The 17,909-nt window shown below is 42.0% G+C and overlaps 1 protein-coding gene across 3 annotated transcripts in view; it reads left to right on the top strand.

Annotated features, from left to right (window-relative positions):
* CERS5 (ceramide synthase 5) overlaps positions 1-17,909 on the top strand; it is a 75,433-nt gene that overhangs the window by 47,375 nt on the left and 10,149 nt on the right. For 2 of the 3 annotated variants that reach the window (XM_020784325.3, XM_078384403.1), the window contains 2 exons: positions 8,637-8,743; positions 12,626-12,782. In XM_020784325.3, coding sequence (XP_020639984.2) covers positions 8,637-8,743; positions 12,626-12,782 — 264 coding nt within the window. Of the gene's footprint in view, positions 1-8,636; positions 8,744-12,625; positions 12,783-17,182; positions 17,277-17,909 lie in introns of all 3 variants that reach the window. The other variant, XR_002299768.3, reaches the window with a different exon arrangement.

The raw sequence follows: 17,909 nt of genomic DNA, 5'->3' as shown, positions 1-17,909 counted from the left end.
AGCAAAACAGTGATTGATTCCAAATATAGGAGTTTGGGTGGTCAGCATTGATCCTCTCAGTTGGTTTCAAGATCTCCAAAACTGAGATGAGCTACGCCTGGAGAGGGACAATACTCAAAATCACCCTCCTGTGATTGCTCCACAAGAAGGGGTAGACCTATGGTTCCCTTGTATTATTTTTTTGCACCACCACCTTATTGTGCAGATGCTAACTGTCGTGCTCCAGTGTCACATTTCAATGAAAGATGGGGTTCACATGATGTTTTGAAGCCACTATAAGTAGAGGTCACGGTCAAGTTCTCCTTTGGCATTGGCACCAACGCCTTTAGTATTGAGTAAATGACCAATACCAGACAGTAGTCCAAGATTCCCTTCAATAACAGTGGGCCACAAACTTTTGACTTGGAAGCCTTTGGATTGAGAGGATCACCGATGCTAGAGGGCAGCTCTAGGGCAACCATACCTGGACGGAGTTGATCTTGCTCATCAGCACTGGATTATGTTGACAGCACAAGACACATTGAAACTACAACTGAGGAAATCAAACATCCTCAGCATCAAATGCATTCTTTAATACCAAGAAAGGATCTTAATGAGCAGTCCAATACAATTCCAATAGAAAAATATGTTGGTAAAACTGAACTCAAAAACAGCTTCATTAGTTTCAAGGGGACTGGAGCAAGGGGCGTTGAGGTAGAAAGACGAGAAGTCTTCTAAGAAGGTTGTGAAGGAACAGGAAGATTGTTTGGTGTTGGGTTTACAAAGCTAACCAGAGAGTACTGATACAGATGAACAGGACTCTTCACCTTTTGTTATTTGACATCACCAGATTCTGATGTAGGAGATTTTAGTGCCCTGCACTCATCAGAGGACATAAGGTCATGTTCCAACATCTGTATGGCAAAATCTCTGCAAATTGAAGTACATATGTCATCTCGTCCAAAAATGGATTTGGTATTTGAAAAAGTCCAGTATAATGCAGTACAAGTGGTGTAAATATAATTACTGCAAACTTTATCTGACCTTATAAAGGAATCTTGGCAGAAACCCTCTTCCTTACTGCCTACTTTGAAGAGGATAGAAAATCACTACAACATACAGGAGGAAGGAACATCTTTTCTTTTAAAGCATCCTCAGCCTAACTCGATAATTGTAGAGATTTCCCAGTCTAGATCTAAAGGGAAACTGCACTCAATTCCAATAAACAAGGAAGGTCATAAAATGGACTTAATTGGTAGAAGAATATACTCTACAGTAGCTCTAGGAATTAGGGTTGCTAACCATCAGGCATCAATAGGGCCATATCATCACTTTTTGTGGAACAGATTACAACCTCTTCTAATGAGTTTCCCGGAGGGCAAAAGAACTCCAGCTTTAACCTTTCAGTAGGAAGCCCTATCAATTGCATCTCTAGAAATAAATTCTGCAAGACATTCTACGGATTGTGCAACTAAGAACATGGCTGCAGCAGTAGTTTTAAGGAGATGTCTGTTCCTAAGATAGTCAGGAATATTGAAAGAGTCCAGAGGTTATATAGAGGACTTGCGTTTTGATGGTGAGGATCTATTTAATCCAAAAACAGATGACATAACAGAATACAGTGGTGCCTCGCTTAACGATTTTAATTGGTTCCAAAAAAATTGTCGCTATGGGAAAACATCGCTAAGCGAAATGCGGTTTCCCATTGAAATGCATTGAAAACTGGATAATCCATTTCAATAGGAACGAATTGCCGTCCTTAAGCGAAAATCGCCATAGGAAACATCGCTAAGTGAAACACGGTTCCCCAATTGAAATGCATTGAAACCTATTGAATGCATCTCAATGGGGGAAAAATTCAACAACAAATTTAAAAAGAGTCAGAACAAAGTCAAATTTGGTTAACAAAGGGTTTATTAAGTGCACTTTAACATAAATACTGTGCAGGTGATTTCAAACATTTTAAACAGTAAACTTTAGCTTTATAAATAACAGAAAAACATTTAAAAAACAGCAGACATGAGGCAGGAACTTTAAGTTTATAAACTTTAACTTTATAGATAACATAGAAAAACATTTTAAAAACAGCAAACATGAGGCAGGAACATTGGATTGTATAAAACTCTTTAGAAAGTGCATCAACATACAGAAAGTCTTTATAAAGTGCACAAACATAAAGAGACATTACATAAATGTTTAAGGACAGAAACCTTTAACATTGTACAGTACAGTAAATATTAGAGTACAGTACAGTAACATTTTTAAAGTGAACAAGTGAGGCTGAAGCCTCTAAACCACTGGTTCTTAACCTTGGGTTACTCAGGAGTTTTGGAGTGCAACTCCCAGAAGCCTTCACCACCAACTGTACTGGCTGGGGTTTCTGGGAGCTGCAGTTCAAAAACATCCAAGTAACAAAGGTTAAGAACCACTGCTCTAAACCACCTGGACCAGTGTTCAATGCAGGGACCTGGAGGCACACAGAACTGTCCCCACATCACAGCAGCAGTCTTCTAGGACGATGATGAGAGGGAGGAAGAAGGCAACTGGGCACCACTGGTGGAAGGAGCAGGTTCCTCTTTCTGTCTTGGCCTCTTTGTGAGGAACCTCTCCATAGTCAGCTACTTCTGCCGCCTTTTCAGCATCCCTCTGAAAGGGGACACGAGCTTCTCATCAAAGATGTGCACAAACTGATGTGCCAGAGCCTTGTCACGGTGGTGCCGCTGAATTAGAGTCTGAACGTTCTCCCATTGGTGCAAGAGCTTTTTCAGGTCCCTGATGGACAGCTGTTCCTCCTCTGGCTCTTCTTCTTCCTGCTCCTCCATAGCCTGTGCCTGCATCTCGACCAGCTCCTGGGTGGACAGTTCCTGGTCGTGGCCCTCCACCAGTTCAGAAATGTTCTCCTCTGTGACCTCGAGGCCCATGTTCCTCCCGAAGGCCACAATGTCCTGCATCACTGTGGCCTCTGGTGCAGGCGCAGAAACGCCAGTAGCCACACAGTCTGGCCAGAGCGGGTGCCATGCAGAGTTCAAGTTCCTCTGTGGATGCCGGATCTAGTTTTGAAGCGTTCAAACCAGCCTCTGCTTGTCTTGAACTCTTCTGGCTCAGCTGAGGTTCCGGGCTGTTGCTCCACGAGGTCCGCATACATGGCCCTGGCCTTCTCACAGATGACAGCCTCAGTCACTGTGTACCCTGCACGCTCCTTCTCCTGCATCCAGATGACAAGGAGCTTCTCCACCTCCTCCAGGACAGCTGGCTGGTTCTTTGCGATCCTGGTGACCCCCCACACTGCATCCATGGCAAGGATCTTCTCCCTCATCGCTACAATGGTGCCGATGGTGGATGCGTTCCTGCTGTACTCCCTGGCGATGTTCACGATGTGCTTGCCTCCATCGTACTTCCGGAGGATCTCCTTTTTCATCTCCAGGGTAATCTTCTCCCTGGTCGGCTTGCCAACCTGGGCAGAAGCAGGCTTCTTGGGACCCATGTCAGCTGTTGCTACGTTAAAAAAAAACAATCACTACTTTACATCTGCTTCACCTTCCCACACACCTTTCCACACCTGGCCAAAACTGCCCTGGACAAACAAGTAGCATAACACCCCTCCAGCACAAGCTAAGAAAAAAATCCACAGGAGAACAAATTCAGACCTACCTCTTCCTGTCCCAGAAGCTATGGAGAACTAGACTCGAGGCCACACCATGCCACATCACAGGAGGATACCTGACCAAAGAAATTTAGAAAGAAATTAGACTTAGGATAACAACCCCCCCCCCCCCAGCACAAGGTAAGAAGAAGAAAACACAGGAGAAGACCTACCTCTAGATGTCCCTGAAGCAGCAAACTCCACCGCAGGCCACATCACACGAACTGCAGGAGGGTGCCTAACCAAAGAAAAAGAAATTAAACTTGGTCTAACCTTTCCCCACCACCACCACCAAAAAAGGAGAACAAATGCAGACCTACCTACCTTTTGCTCTCCAAAAAGTTATGGAAGACGCCAAGATCACTGAAGACCACACTACACCAACCTCATCAAAAAGATGATGCCTAAAATAAAACTTGGCCTTACCTCCCCCCCCCAACACAGGAGAAGAAATGCAGACCTACCTTTCGCTGTCGCAGATGCTCTGGAAAAGTCCACCCACCGAAGGCCACACCACACGACAGAAAGGATGCCTACAGTTAAAAAAAAATCAATCTTGGCATCAGACTTTTGCATTCAAACACCCACAACAGAAGCTACTGTATCCCCTAAGTTTCCCCTGCAGGGTACCCTAAATTTTAAATCACATTTCTGTACTTTTCTCCCACACAGAACCAATGCAATAGCATATCCAAATTCTCCCAGGAATTTTTTTTTAAAAAGGCAGTTTTAAACTTTAAATCCCAATGCAAGACTCTACCCACCTCAAAAGCACTCTGCAGTTCCCCCCCACCCCAAATAAGAATGAGACTTCTGCAGAAATCTCTCACACCCAAGGAAAACAATCCAAGGAAAAAAAATTTTAAAAGGCAGTTTTAAACTTTAAATCCCAATGCAAGACTCTACCCACCTCAAAAGCACTCTGCAGTCCCCCCCCCCGCCCCAAATAAGAATGAGACTTCTGCAGAAGTCTCTCACACCCAAGGAAAGCAATCCAAGGGAAAAAAAATTAAAAAGGCAATTTTAAATTTTAAATCCCAAATTTTAAAAGGCATGCACAAATAAAACCCCTGCAATTTAACCAAAAATAAGAAAATAAAAATACAGTACAGTAAAAAATTTTAAACTTTTAAAAGGCATGCACAAAAAATCCTGCAATTTAAACAAAAAATAAAAAAATAAAAATACCTGTAAGACTTGTGCAATAAAACCCAGCACCCACACAAGAGAACAAATGTAAACTTACCTTCTGCTATTCAAATTCGCCAGAAGAAACCAAAGTTGCTCCAAATGAAGTCAGTCAGCCCTGGAACTCCACGTGCAAAAGTAAAGCCAGGATGCATTGGGGAAGGGTTTTTAAACCTTCCCTGCACAAGGCACAATGCATCCTGGGTATTGACTGTTTAAATTTGAAAGAAAGCAGCAACAGGGAAAAACAACGATGCATCCTGGGTATTGACAGTTTAAATTAGAAAGATAATAGCAACAGGGAAAAACACCAATGCATCCTGGGCATTGACAGTTTAAATTAGAAAGAAAACAGCAACAGGCAAAAACACCCTGGAGCAGGAGGGTAATCAAACTGTGAAGAAGCATTGCGAAACAGCGACCGTTAAAAAGCCATTCAAGCGAAGCACGACCCCCGGGCTGTCAAAATCATCGCAAAGCGAAACGGGGACCGAAAACCTAATCGTTATGCGAAGCATGGTCCCGAAATTGCTAAGCGAAAATTGCCCATAGGAAACATTGCTAAACAGAGCGCAAAAACGCTCCGAAAAAGTCATCGCTAAGCAAATTCGTTATTAAACGAAGCGCTCGTTAAGCGAGGCACCACTGTACCTATTTAAAAAGAGGGACACGTCAAAATGCATGGGGTTCACCTCCCAATTTGTGTTATTAAATGCTGTCAAGTAAACCTTTGAGTTACGGTGACCCCATGAATAAGCAATCTCAAAAATGTTCTGTCTTCAACAGGCTTGGCTCAACTCTTGAAAACTCAAGACTGTGGCTTCCTTTATGGAGTCAGTCTAACTTGTATGTGGTCTTCCTCTTTTCCTCCTGCCTTCAGTCTTTCCCAGCATTATTGTCTTTTCCAGAGAATCCTGTCTTCTCATGATGCCCCCCAAAGAGGACAATCTGAGTTTGAACATTTTTGCCTCCAGAGATGTTTCAGGCTTGATTTGCTCTAGGAACCACTTGTTAATTTTTCTGGCAGTCCAGTGTATCTTCAGAGCTCTCCTCCAGCACCACATTGCAAATGAATCAATTTTCCTGTAAGCTTTCTTAACTATACACATAAAGACAATATAAGAATCCCTGGAAGAAAACACTGTACTCACTGAAGAGGAAGGTCCCCAGCTGACAAAGAGTAACAATTCAACCATCTATACCACAGGTGTCAAAAGCAAGGCCCGCGGGCCAGATCCGGCCCGCCAGACCTCGTCTGATGGCCCGTGGAGCCGCCGCCAGCCTTGCAGCCTCCCCCCCCTTTTTTTTTCAATGAATTTACTCTGTGCCTGCACGGAGTAAATTCATTGAAAAAATGGCTCAAGTTAACAAGGCTACGTCCTCCTTCCGATTGGCTGTGGCGCTGTCACTCCTTTCCTCTCCCTCCGCCCCTGCTCCCCCTCCCTCCCTCCCGTGCCTGATCCTCGCTCGCTCTCAGCCTGAGGCGAGAGCCGTTCCCAAGGCCGCGCGAGGAGGGGGCTCCGCGCCGCCTCTGTCACCCCTGAGGGGAAGGGAAGGGGAGCGGTGGGAGTTCCTGGCCGGGCTCCGAGGCGGAGGGAGGCGATGCTGGGGGGACGCGGGAGGCAGCGGCCAGCGCGGCCCTGAGGAGAGGGAGAGAAGAGGGAACGCGGAGCGATGCGCCGGCCCAGTTGGGTAACGTCGGAGGCGGCCGTTCAACCCAGCCGCGGAGAGAAGGGAGGGAGGGCGGGAGGGCTGGCTGGTTGCTCGCTTCCCTTCCCTTCCCGGACGTTCCGTTCTCTCTCTTGCTCGAAAAAGGCCTGATTTCTGTGAGGGGCCAGCGGGCGACATTCCTTGGCAGCAGCTTTTCCGTCCCCGCAGGGAGGTTGAAGGGAAGTGGGGTGGGAATGTCTCTCTCTCTCTCTCTCTCTCTCTCTCTCTCTCTCTCTCTCTCTCTCTCTCTCTCTCTCTCTCACACACACACACACACACACACACACACACACACACACACACAGAGAGAGAGAGAGAGAGAGAGAGAGAGAGAGAGAGAGAGAGAGAGAGACCCCGGCACTTTCCCTTCCTTCACACACACATACACATTCTCTTCCTTCCTGTAACTCTCTCTGTCTCTCTCTCTTTCTCTCTCTCTCTCTCTCTCACACACACACACACACACACACACACACACACACACACACACACACACACACACACACACACACACACGTTCTCTTCCTGTATCTCTCTCACACACAAACACACACACACTTTCTCTTCCTTCACACACACACACACACACACACACACACACACACACACACACACACACACACACACACACATTCTCTTCCTGTATCTCTCTTTCTCACACACACACACACAGGCACTTTCTCTTCCTTCCTTTTCCCACCAAGCCAGATGGGGTCCTTGCAAGGCCATCAGTACAGATACCACCGGCCCTTTGATGGGGACCAAACTGCTGATGCGGCCCCCGATGAATTTGAGTTTGACACCCCTGATCTATACTATATACTATAAACAACAAGCAATTCAACCAATGTGTAAGGTGTCATCATCTACAAAGAAAACGGACAAGTCAGCAAGACATTTGGACTTGAGTGCTTCCGAGACTTGAATTAACTCAACTTATAAAACCTCCATTTGAGCCTATGACTACAGTTGATCTGAGTCTCCTAATATAATATAAATATAATATTTCTCATAGGAAAGCAAATTATGAGCTTCGTGTTACAATAAGCCTTATTTACAATTTTATAAAGATAAGGTAACATTGTTTATGGACACATCATTCTTACTTGAGGATACCTTTGTATTTTTATACAAGTGAACCATTGGTTCTTCCAACTTTTTTTCTCTTACCACCACTTCATATGGAGAGGGCTCTACCTTACATGTTAGCTGTATCCTGGTTTTATGTGTGGACAGTAAATAGACTATTTGTTTATTAACATGGGAACAAAAATGGGGAGCAGGTATACTCACAAAGACTCTCTAAGTGGCTAGTGAAGGCAGTCTTACTGCCATACAAACTGGCTCAATGTCTCTTACCAATTCCTTTGACGGGACGCTGTATACGAGTTATAGCAGCATCAGAAATTTTTTTTGAAAGAGGTTCACTGTAGGACAGTGACATGCTCTCAGCCTATGACCTTTGTCAACCATTACAGACTAGATGTATGATCTAAACTGGAGGCATCATTTGGTCTTGCAGTGTTATCTTTTATATGTACATAACTTCCAACCAACTGGTAAGTGAGCTTGGAAGTCACTCATGTGTGTACCGTATTTTTTGCCTGCCGCCCCCCGCGCCCCCCCACCCCGGGGGTGTATTGTGACAGGGTTCATCAAGTCCAAGCATTCCTATATTCATCGGTTGGCGATGTGTGAGGGAAACTTGTTTGGGGTAATATCATTAGTTCAGAGAGTTGCAGGCTCTTGTTTGGCAGCTTCTGATTTGCCATTTCTTGGATAATCTCATCAGATTTGGTACCCAGAATGCTCCATAGGGTTCCTTCCTGGTCTACCATTCTATTATTACTGTACCTTTTTAATTATTTGCTGTTTTTCTCTTTAGAGTCTTGTACTTCTACCATGGAAGTTACAAAAGTTTTAAAACTCATTTCTGAGGTCCCTCTACCTTTTTCACAACAGTCCTCTTACCTCTCATATCTAGTTCTTTGAAGACAGGTTTGTGACTTCTGTGTTGTTCTGTGTATGAAGCCTAATAATTTATTTTAGGTATGCTAAAAAAAAACACTAATCAGTCTACCACATGTGTTTATTTAATGTTTTGCATTTTTCCTAGGCAGCAAAATTGGCGAACTATGCCAAATATCAGCGACTATGTGATGGAACCTTCATACTGTTTTCTGTGGTGTTTATTGTCACCCGTTTGGGGATTTATCCTGTCTGGTAAGTATTGGCAAAGATTCTTGAGTTATTGAGGGTCCACTATGCCCAACTGCATATAAGGATCCATAGGGACCCTTGGAGTCAGGAGTAGTAACACATGGGATAAGAAGACTGCATCAGAAAGGGCTGGGTATTAGGATTTGGGGACTCGTTAGGGCCCAGCAGTATCACTAAGGTAAAGTTAAAGGTTCCCCTTGACATTTTTTAGTCAGTCGTATTCGACTCTAAGGCGTGGTGCTCATCCCCGTTTCCAAGCCATAGAGCCAGCATTTGTCCGAAGACAGTTTCCGTTGTCATGTGGACAGCGCGGCTATACATGGAACACTGTTTACCTTCCCACTGAGATGGTACCTATTTATCTACTTGCATTTAAATGCTTTCGAACTGCTAGGTTGGCGAGGAGCTGGGACAAAGCGACGGGAGCTCACTCTGTCTCGTGGATTCAATCTTACGACTGCTGGCCTTCTGACCCTGCAGCACACAAAGGCTTCTGCAGTTTAGCCCACAGCGCCACCACGTCCCATAGTATCACTAAGGAGACCCCAAAAGCTCCAGTTTCTGGTATCTCCTTCACCATTCCATGCAGCAAAATGCTTAAGGGTGATTCTGAGCTAGAGTCAGATCTCTTCGGTATTGTTTAGTAACATAGTTGCTTGGGCTTAAGAGATGAGGGTGGCCTAAGGCTCCTTGTCTCTGTAGTCATAAAAGCATGCAATGCTGCATGGTTGCCTCCTCTGTGACTGCCCAGAGACCTTTGGGTAGAGTGGGTGGCATATAAGTTAAATAAATAAATAAATGAGTCTCCGTGTTTCATGTATTTTATGTGTAAGTACAGGTGCATGTAGAATTTTCTCCTGATGATTGTGTCTGACCGTCCTTTGGATCGGGTGGAGTTGAATGTTGTTTGGCTAATTGAACTAACGTTTTGTTTCGTTTTATTTTATTTTCCTGGTTTGTTTTTGTTCATCTTGTTTTATTTTTTAGTACTATCAAACATGGTTTGTTTTGAAGACTGTTATATATCTTTCTGATACATTTCTGAAAGGGAATCACTGCAAAGCATTCCCTAGACTGATTTTCTGCACTGTTTTATGGGCCATTTCAGGCTTACAGAACCTGTTCAGAAAGCCTTATGAGTGTTTCCCCTTTTCACCACCATCACTGTCCCTCCATAGATTGGCATGGCTAGTGGGTGCCCCAATCCTGGCAGCCAGGATTCATCATGCTGCAGGGAAGCCAACAGCCATAGTTAAAAAAGAATACAGTGGGTTTGGGTAAAAGCACTGATCCCAGTGCTCCTACACTTCACTGCAAGGAAATCCAGTGCCTTCCTGACAGCATAGCACATAAGGAAGCCCATGGTATTGCTCACAATAGGTATTATTTATTTACGTATTTAAGTATTTATATCCTGCCTTTCTCCCAACGTGGATTGCAATATTAAAAACAGTACCTCCCAAGCAGCCAATCACTGAGAAGAAGTTTGCCTGAAGAGAACAGTCTTTGCTTGCCTGTGGAAGGATAGCAAAGAGAAGGCCAGGCTAACCTCCAATGGGAAGTTGTTCCACAGCTTGGGAGCAGCAACAGAGAAGGCCCTCTCCTGTGTTCTTACTAAATGTATCTGTAAGAGTTACTGGATAGAGAGAAAGACTTCCTCTGATGATTTTAAAATGCAGACAGGCTTATAAATTGAAATGCTGTCTTTCAAGTAGCTTGGAACCAAGTCATTTAGGGCTTTGTAAGTAAAAATTAGCACTTTGAATTGCGCCGGGAAACGGACTGGCAGCCAGTGGAACTGTTGTAACAAGAGAGTTATGTGATTCCTGTAAACGGTCCCAATTGACAATCTGGCTGTGGCATTCTAGATCTGTTAAAGTGCCCAAACACTTTCCAAATGGAGCCCCATGTAAAACAAGCTGCAGTAATCCACACTGGATGTAACTAAGGCATGTGTCACTATGGCCAGGTCAGACCTCTCTCCAGTAACAGGTGCAGCTGGCACACTGGTTTTAACTGTGCAAATCCACTTCTGGCCACTGCTGAGACCTGGGCATTGAGACTCAAGGATAAGTCCAGGAGCACACCCAAGCTGAGAACTTGTGTTCTCAGGGGGAGTGTAACCCCATCCAGCACAGGTTCAAATCCTATTCCCAGATCTGCCCTTTAACTCATAAGAAGCATCTTTAGCTTGGTATAAAATCCTTAGGCCCATAACTCCATGATGCAGTTTTGATTTGTGCTGTAGAGTGCAACTTTAGTATGCAGAAGTGTGTGTTTGGTAGATTAAAATTGAGAAGTATAAGTATTCTTGCCACTAGATCATTTGGATGTTGAAATACATATAATGGGGAAAATCCTGTTTGTGAAGGTGTAATGTAAAGTTATGCCTGCATAACTGTGCCTGGTGTTACGCTTGGGAACAGGGACTTGTGCAATTAGATTACACAGTTGGTTGCCCTATTTCTGTTGTGGCAATTTCACAGTGTACTAGCAGAAGTGCTTTGTGGACAGGAATTGGTTCTATTATAGCTACTATGGGCACAACACTGAGGATTTTGCCCACTGTGCCTATAGGAGATGAGCTTGCCCTTGCCTGTAGTAGAAAATTATTTGGATCTTCTAGTAAATTCAGTTGTCTCACAAGGTTTTTCCTCCTACAGTAGAGCAGAATCATAAGAATACAGTATATGCTTTATATGCTTAAGCTTGATCCACATCCTCCCAAGTAGAGGCAGGAAAGACCCCATCTCAAACCGTGCAAAGCTGCTGTCCATCATTGTACAGTAGGCAATATTGAACTCAGTGGACTAGTGATCTGACTCAGTAGAAGGCAGTTTCAAAAGCTCAGGTCTTTAATGTACCTTGCACATTGTATGGAGTAGGAGCATGTTTGCTGGCTTTCTTCTTTCTGTGTTCTGGGTCTCTTCTACTTCCTTAGGAAAGTTCTCCTTATGAAGACCCACCAAATATCATTGAAGGATTTTTCTTGATACTGAGCTACATCCTAATTTTGGGAAACAAACGATCAGTTTCCTCATGCTATCTTTCTGCCTTTGTAATATTTAGTTATGATTGTAGGGTTCTCCAACTAATAAAGGATTCCCGAGTAACAGCTGCTGTGAGGTGACATCTTGCTTTGGTTTGTTGTACACCAGTGTTTGCAAGTAAATCTTCTTACTGCTGATTCCAGTGATCATGATTAGGCCATGGTAATCTGCACATATTGTTGCCATATCGCTCAGCAAGCCTTTGCTGTTTGGTAGGAGAACGAGTGAATCTTTAATGCAGTTTCCACTGGCTTTATTGTAATTCCCTGGTTTCCTAGGGGAGCCTGTTAATCTCAGGGAAGTGACTTTGCTATTTCACTGGGTAGGTAATGCCTACTGTGCTTCTTAAATTCCATGCTCTTGACTCATTATAAATATTTTCTTTAGTGGAAATCTTCTTTCCACCAGAAGATTCCTCCTGTGATGCTGAAGAAGCAGAGTTGATTAGTGAAAACCAGTGGGAGGGTGGCAAGCTTTCTTAGTCTGTAGCAACAAAAGGCTTCAATTTCCTTAGGTTTTTTTCTCTCTTGAACTCCCACCACCACCAAAACCTTTAGAAAAATTTTCTTGTTGTGCAATTTCAGGTTTATTGTATCTCTGTCAAATTATAATGAGGTGTAACACATTTTCTAACTTAACCAGTGTGAGCTTTGCCAAAGCCATAAAGAAACATTCAGAGAAAACTCTTTTTACACTATCTGTGAATTGAGTGAGCACTTGTACTGTTGTGTCCATCAGACCAGAGCCAGGCAGCTTGGTTATCTAGTCTATTAAATTGAGATTACAAGAAATTTCAAAACAGCCACTATAACAAGCTTTCCTCTTTGTCTTACAGGATACTGAATACAACTTTGTTTGAAAGTTGGGATATTATTGGCCCTTATCCATCATGGTGGCTATTTAATGGGCTTCTTTTAATTTTACAAATTCTCCATGTTTCCTGGTCCTATTTCATTATTCGCATTGCCTACAAGGCCCTGGCACGAGGAAAGGTATGAATAACTGGCCAAGTTTCTTTCTCTTCATTTCCTTTTTAATTTTCTATAGAGTGTTGCAAGCACCAGTGTCAGGGTCTAATATTCTGCATGGGTGGAGTGTTTGAATAATTAAGTGTGTGTGTATAAGAACTGCAGCACTGAAAATGTACATTGTGCTTAAAAAGTGAGGTTTGATTAGTAGTGTACTAAAGGTCATTACAGGACAATCAGCCAGCTCTCAAAACAAAGCCATCCTCGTAATCAGTGACTGTCTTACTTAGCAAGAGTAAGAATAATAGGAAAACCAAATAAGATGTTGCAGACATACTGCATAGCTTACTGAATGAGTCACATACATGCTAGATTCCTGACATGGCAGATCACACAACTGAGATGCAGTTATATTGGAGGACTGCCATAAAAGTAAGGTCAATGTAAAATAACATACACTTTGCAAAGCAAGTGAATTTCTACTTTAGTAACCTCTTACCAACCTGCAGCTTGAGCATAGGGGTATAAACGTTGATAGTAAAAGCAAACCAGCATAAGAAGATATAAATATACACAGTGAAATAGTGAGCCAGAAAGCAGGAATCAATACATAGTAAGAACCATGTAACATGCACCATGTAACATGAAGCCGGAAAGGCAACATGTAGGGCAGAGACAGAAGAGACATAGAGATTTTCTTACATAAAACCAGGCAGGTTGAATATGGGTGGATAAATGCAATTCTATGTGTGTAATACGCAAAAAGGCTAAGTAATATATTTAATGCATTTTTAAGGACATTGATAATTTTAAGAGATGTAATTTCTGGTTGTTGTTTTTAAAACTTATTAAGGGTGCAATCATTTTTAGAATGTAGTTAAAGCATAATCCTTGATCTTTTTTATTCTTAAAGTATATTTCTGATATACCTTTTGTGCTTCTGCATTTTGGATTGAAACATGATTTATGTAATTCTGATAGGAACATAATAACTTACACATTTTTATATTTTGAAGCACAACTTAAGTATATTGCCTGCAGCCTAAGTATAGTTTTCATATATTTTAAGTATGTATACTTACAGGGTTTTTTCATAGGTGGTAAGAATAGATTTTTATAACTGAAGAAATTTCTCTGTAACATATCAAAAGTTACATATTTTAGGAATATATTTCATGTACATGGAACAAAAAAACCAATTTAGATTAATAAAGCTTGTAGAATTAGGCAAGCTGATGTTGCCTGGAATTAATTTTCTATATAGGAAAAAGTAGAAGGAACAAGATGTGACTCTCTGGATAAGGATTTACTTCACTCTGAATGAAACTCTGATTTATTCTCGTCCTCTAAAAGTGATGAAATATTTAAACAGTGAAATAACCTATACCCAGATGAATTTTGATATGATTAATAAGGTTATCTGAGCTCACACTGAAATTAACCCTTTCAGGTAGAAATGTTAGATATCAAGAACCTCATAGACTGAAACTACCAAAGAGTGTTGCAATGTTTTTGTAGTGTTCTGAAGTCTTTGTTTCAGTGTCATACATTTGACCTTGACATCAGTGATTGTAAAGAAAACTGGCTTCTTGTGATAGTTGTTACCTGATCTTGTATCGATCCACTAAAATTAAGGTTCTGTAGCTGCAATATATTGTGAAAATAAAAAATCAATTTTGCATAGTCAGAATTTAACATTTATTGCAAGGCTTTGGATGGGCAAGGAAGAAAAAGAAGGACTGAAAATCAGCATTAATGGGCTGCAAATGTGGGAGAGGAAGACGGCTTTCTGTGGTGCTTTGGAACACTAATCGATAACTAAAGAGCCCTTCCTATTTACTCTTTTGAACCATCCCTGGGTTGTATGTATTTAACCAGATTGCTTGGGTGTTTTACTCACACTAACGATGGAGTAGAGGGTAGATTTTATATTTTTCCCCTTCCAGTTGCCTCAGAGCATGTTGCCTCTGGAGTGCACTGTCTGCAGGACAACACCAGGCTCATGTCTGACTGAAGGAGCAAGCACTTTAGATTTTGGCACCTGTGTGATGCTTTAGTGGACTTGCCAGATAAACATGCTGCAGGTAATAGTGCTGGACAAGTCATTATTGAGGAACTTCTTTTTAAAGGAGAGTTTGGCAAAAAGGTGTCACCAACACAAATGTAGCAAAGTGTAACTCTACCTACAGCAATAATATTAAATAATGTTTCTTTTTCACCCTAGAGAACATTAGTGTTACTCATTAGTGGTTATGCTGGTTTGGGATTTCTAGGATTTGTAGTACAAGAAAATACCCTTTCTAAAGCTCGGATGATTAAATAAGTAAAGCCTTACACTATAATATGCATCTTCTCTCCGCCCCCCCTGCCCCCTGTGTCTATGTGCGGCAAAGGAATTCTCCTATTGCCACTTCTTTTTCCTACTGCCAGTTCTTGTGAAATAACAAGGAAGGATAGATTTCTTTTAAAATTCAGTGACTGAAATTGTGGGTGGAAGACCTTCAGACCAAGATCCCAGGGCATGCTGGTGACATCCCACTCTAGCTCTCCTTTCCCTTGGATCTAGAAGTCTTTTGGTTGATGTTTATGATCTGTGGAGAGTAAGACCAAACAAGGGTTTGAAGTTGCTTCAGTGGCCACTTTCAGGCTCTGCTCACTGCTGAGAGAAGCTAGGTGGGTTTTCTCTCTGCTGTCCTTCTGCTGACATGCGAAGGCAAACTTTCAGCAGTTCGTAGTTTCCAACCCCTAGATTTGCGCTAATGTGCCGGTTTACTTTCTTTTTTAAGGCAAACTACATTTGGTATTTTAATTTAGAGATTCTCAAGTGTTTTGATTTCAATGTGATTTTAATAATATGGGTCTAATTTTGCTTTAATGTTTGTAACTTCATTGTATTTTAATTCATTCATGCTTAAACTATGTTTTAAGCTACAGTGGTGCCTTGCTAGACGATGTTAATCCATTCCATTGAAATCGTTGTCTTGTGAAAACATTGTCTAGCGAAAAGCGTTTCCCCATTGGAATGCATTGAAACCCATTTAATGCGTTCCAATGGGGGGGAAATAGTCATTGTCCAGCGAAATCGCCCATAGGGAAGCCATTTTGCGAAGTGCCAATCAGCTGTTTAAATCGCTGTCTTGCGAAGCATCGGTCCCGAAAACACCAGTTTTGCGAAGATCGCCCATAGGGAAGCCATCTTGCAAAGCCACTGATCAGCTGTAAAAATCGTTGTCTTGCAAAAAAAAAAAAAACGGTCTGCGAAGCATGGACCAAATCACCGTCCAGTGAAATCCCCCATAGGAAAAACCGTTTTCCAAATTGCTATAGCGATCGCAAAAAGTCAACGTCTAGCGAAACGTTTTGTAGGGTAATCGTCTTGCAAGGTACCACTGTACTTGGGTCCCAGTTCTTGGAGAAATGTAGTATATAAACAAATAGAATGAAACTCAAGAAATTCTTAAGTTTTCATTTATTCATTTGAACTGTGTCTTGCACAATATCTCAAGACAGTCTAGTTTTTTATGTGTGACCTTTTTTGCTAGCTGTAGTGACTGATCTGCAGATTGCTGCAATGGCCAGAATTGTACTGGCACCCTTCTAGTATCCTCCCATTTTACATCCAAGCAGCAAGGAGAGATAAAATTTCTGGTGAAAGCCCTAGGAGATCTTGTTGGTGAACTCATCTGCTTTGAGGCCCATATCTACTGTTTTTTCTAGATAAAGTTCAAATGGCCCAACCTCCCTGATATACTGAGATTCACATTTGAGTCACCTGTAACATAGATGGAAGCTGCTCTTTTAAGAAACACTGACAACCAGTCTTTTAAGAGCACTTTACTCTCTTGAGAGCATTTGAACCTCTTTTTTTAAAAAATGAAGACAGGTTAGTGTGAGAAGGTAGACCTAGCTAAGTGGAGATTTCTGTTTATCCTGAGGTAGTTGTGTGGAGGGTTTGGGTGGAGAAGCAGAGCTGTCAATAAACCTAGAAGAGAAATGAAGTTTACCTCATTTTACAGAATTGTTTGTGAAAACATGAATCTTCTCCCCTCCCCCTGAAAAAAGGAATCTAAGCAATTCAGGTTAATTATTTGAGTTATCATTTTAGAATTTTATGTTTACAGAAATAAACAATTCTGTAGGAATAGTGCACATTTATTTTTCAAAAAAGCCCTTTTTACTAATGATGATTAGGTATGATTAGGATTCTTTCTGCATATTCAAATAACCCTCATTTAGTCTCAGAATTGCAGTTTGGATACTTGCTCCTTTTCCATTCCCTCCTTTGGTTTCATGCTTGTAATTTAAGAGCATGTGTTTGTCATTAGATCATGTATCTTTCAAATGGCTACAGCTGAATTCCAAATTGGAGTATCTTGTAGGAAGTCTGTATCTTTCTCCTCTCCTTGCTTTTCTCTCCTGATCAGGTAACCTAGGCAGGGAAGAACATTCTCCTCTGTATTCTCCATTCTCTTTCACTCCCTTTCTCTGGCCACCCTGAAGCTGGATCTCTTCCTGTATGTAAGTGTAATCTGTGCTACTGCTGCCTGCAGAGGGAAGGGGACGGGCCTATGTCTTGCATGTGAACGCAGTAATACTAAAGTGCATTGAAAGCCGTTATGCCCAAGCAAGCTGTACTTTGAAAGTTTCTTTTAAACTGTTGCTACTTAATCTTGAAAGTTGCTCACAAGAAAGGCAAAGCATCAACATTTAACTAGGTAGCTATGAACTTTCACACTTTCTTACTTGTAGAAAAAAACCTACTGTGATCCTTATGTTGGTATTTTGATTTCATATTTTCATACGCAGAGGTATACTGCAAAAAGTAGCACTATCTGGACACATCAGGTGACCACAATTAGTTCAATTTGGTTTAAGTGTTGAATAAAATCACACATACAGCTTTGGAGACTAGTTAATTCTTCACTTGCTGAAATAAGAACATCTTTATTTGACTCTGAGAATGACATGGGGGATGTATGTTAAGCAGATGGTGCACAAGACCCTTGGTTACTCCTGCTGAGAGTCCAGATAAAGTTAGGATCATAAAGCCAATTATCTTTCTGTTGGTGTAAAAGAATAGGGTTCAATGTGGGCATTTCTGAAGACTGTGAGTCCAGATGATGAGTGTCATTGAAAGGTTAATACCTCACC

This window comes from Pogona vitticeps, chromosome 2 (genome assembly GCF_051106095.1).
Source record: "Pogona vitticeps strain Pit_001003342236 chromosome 2, PviZW2.1, whole genome shotgun sequence".
NCBI lineage: Eukaryota > Metazoa > Chordata > Lepidosauria > Squamata > Agamidae > Pogona > Pogona vitticeps.
The sequence above is the reverse complement of the archived record's forward strand: the minus strand, read 5'-3'. Positions and strand labels throughout refer to the sequence as shown.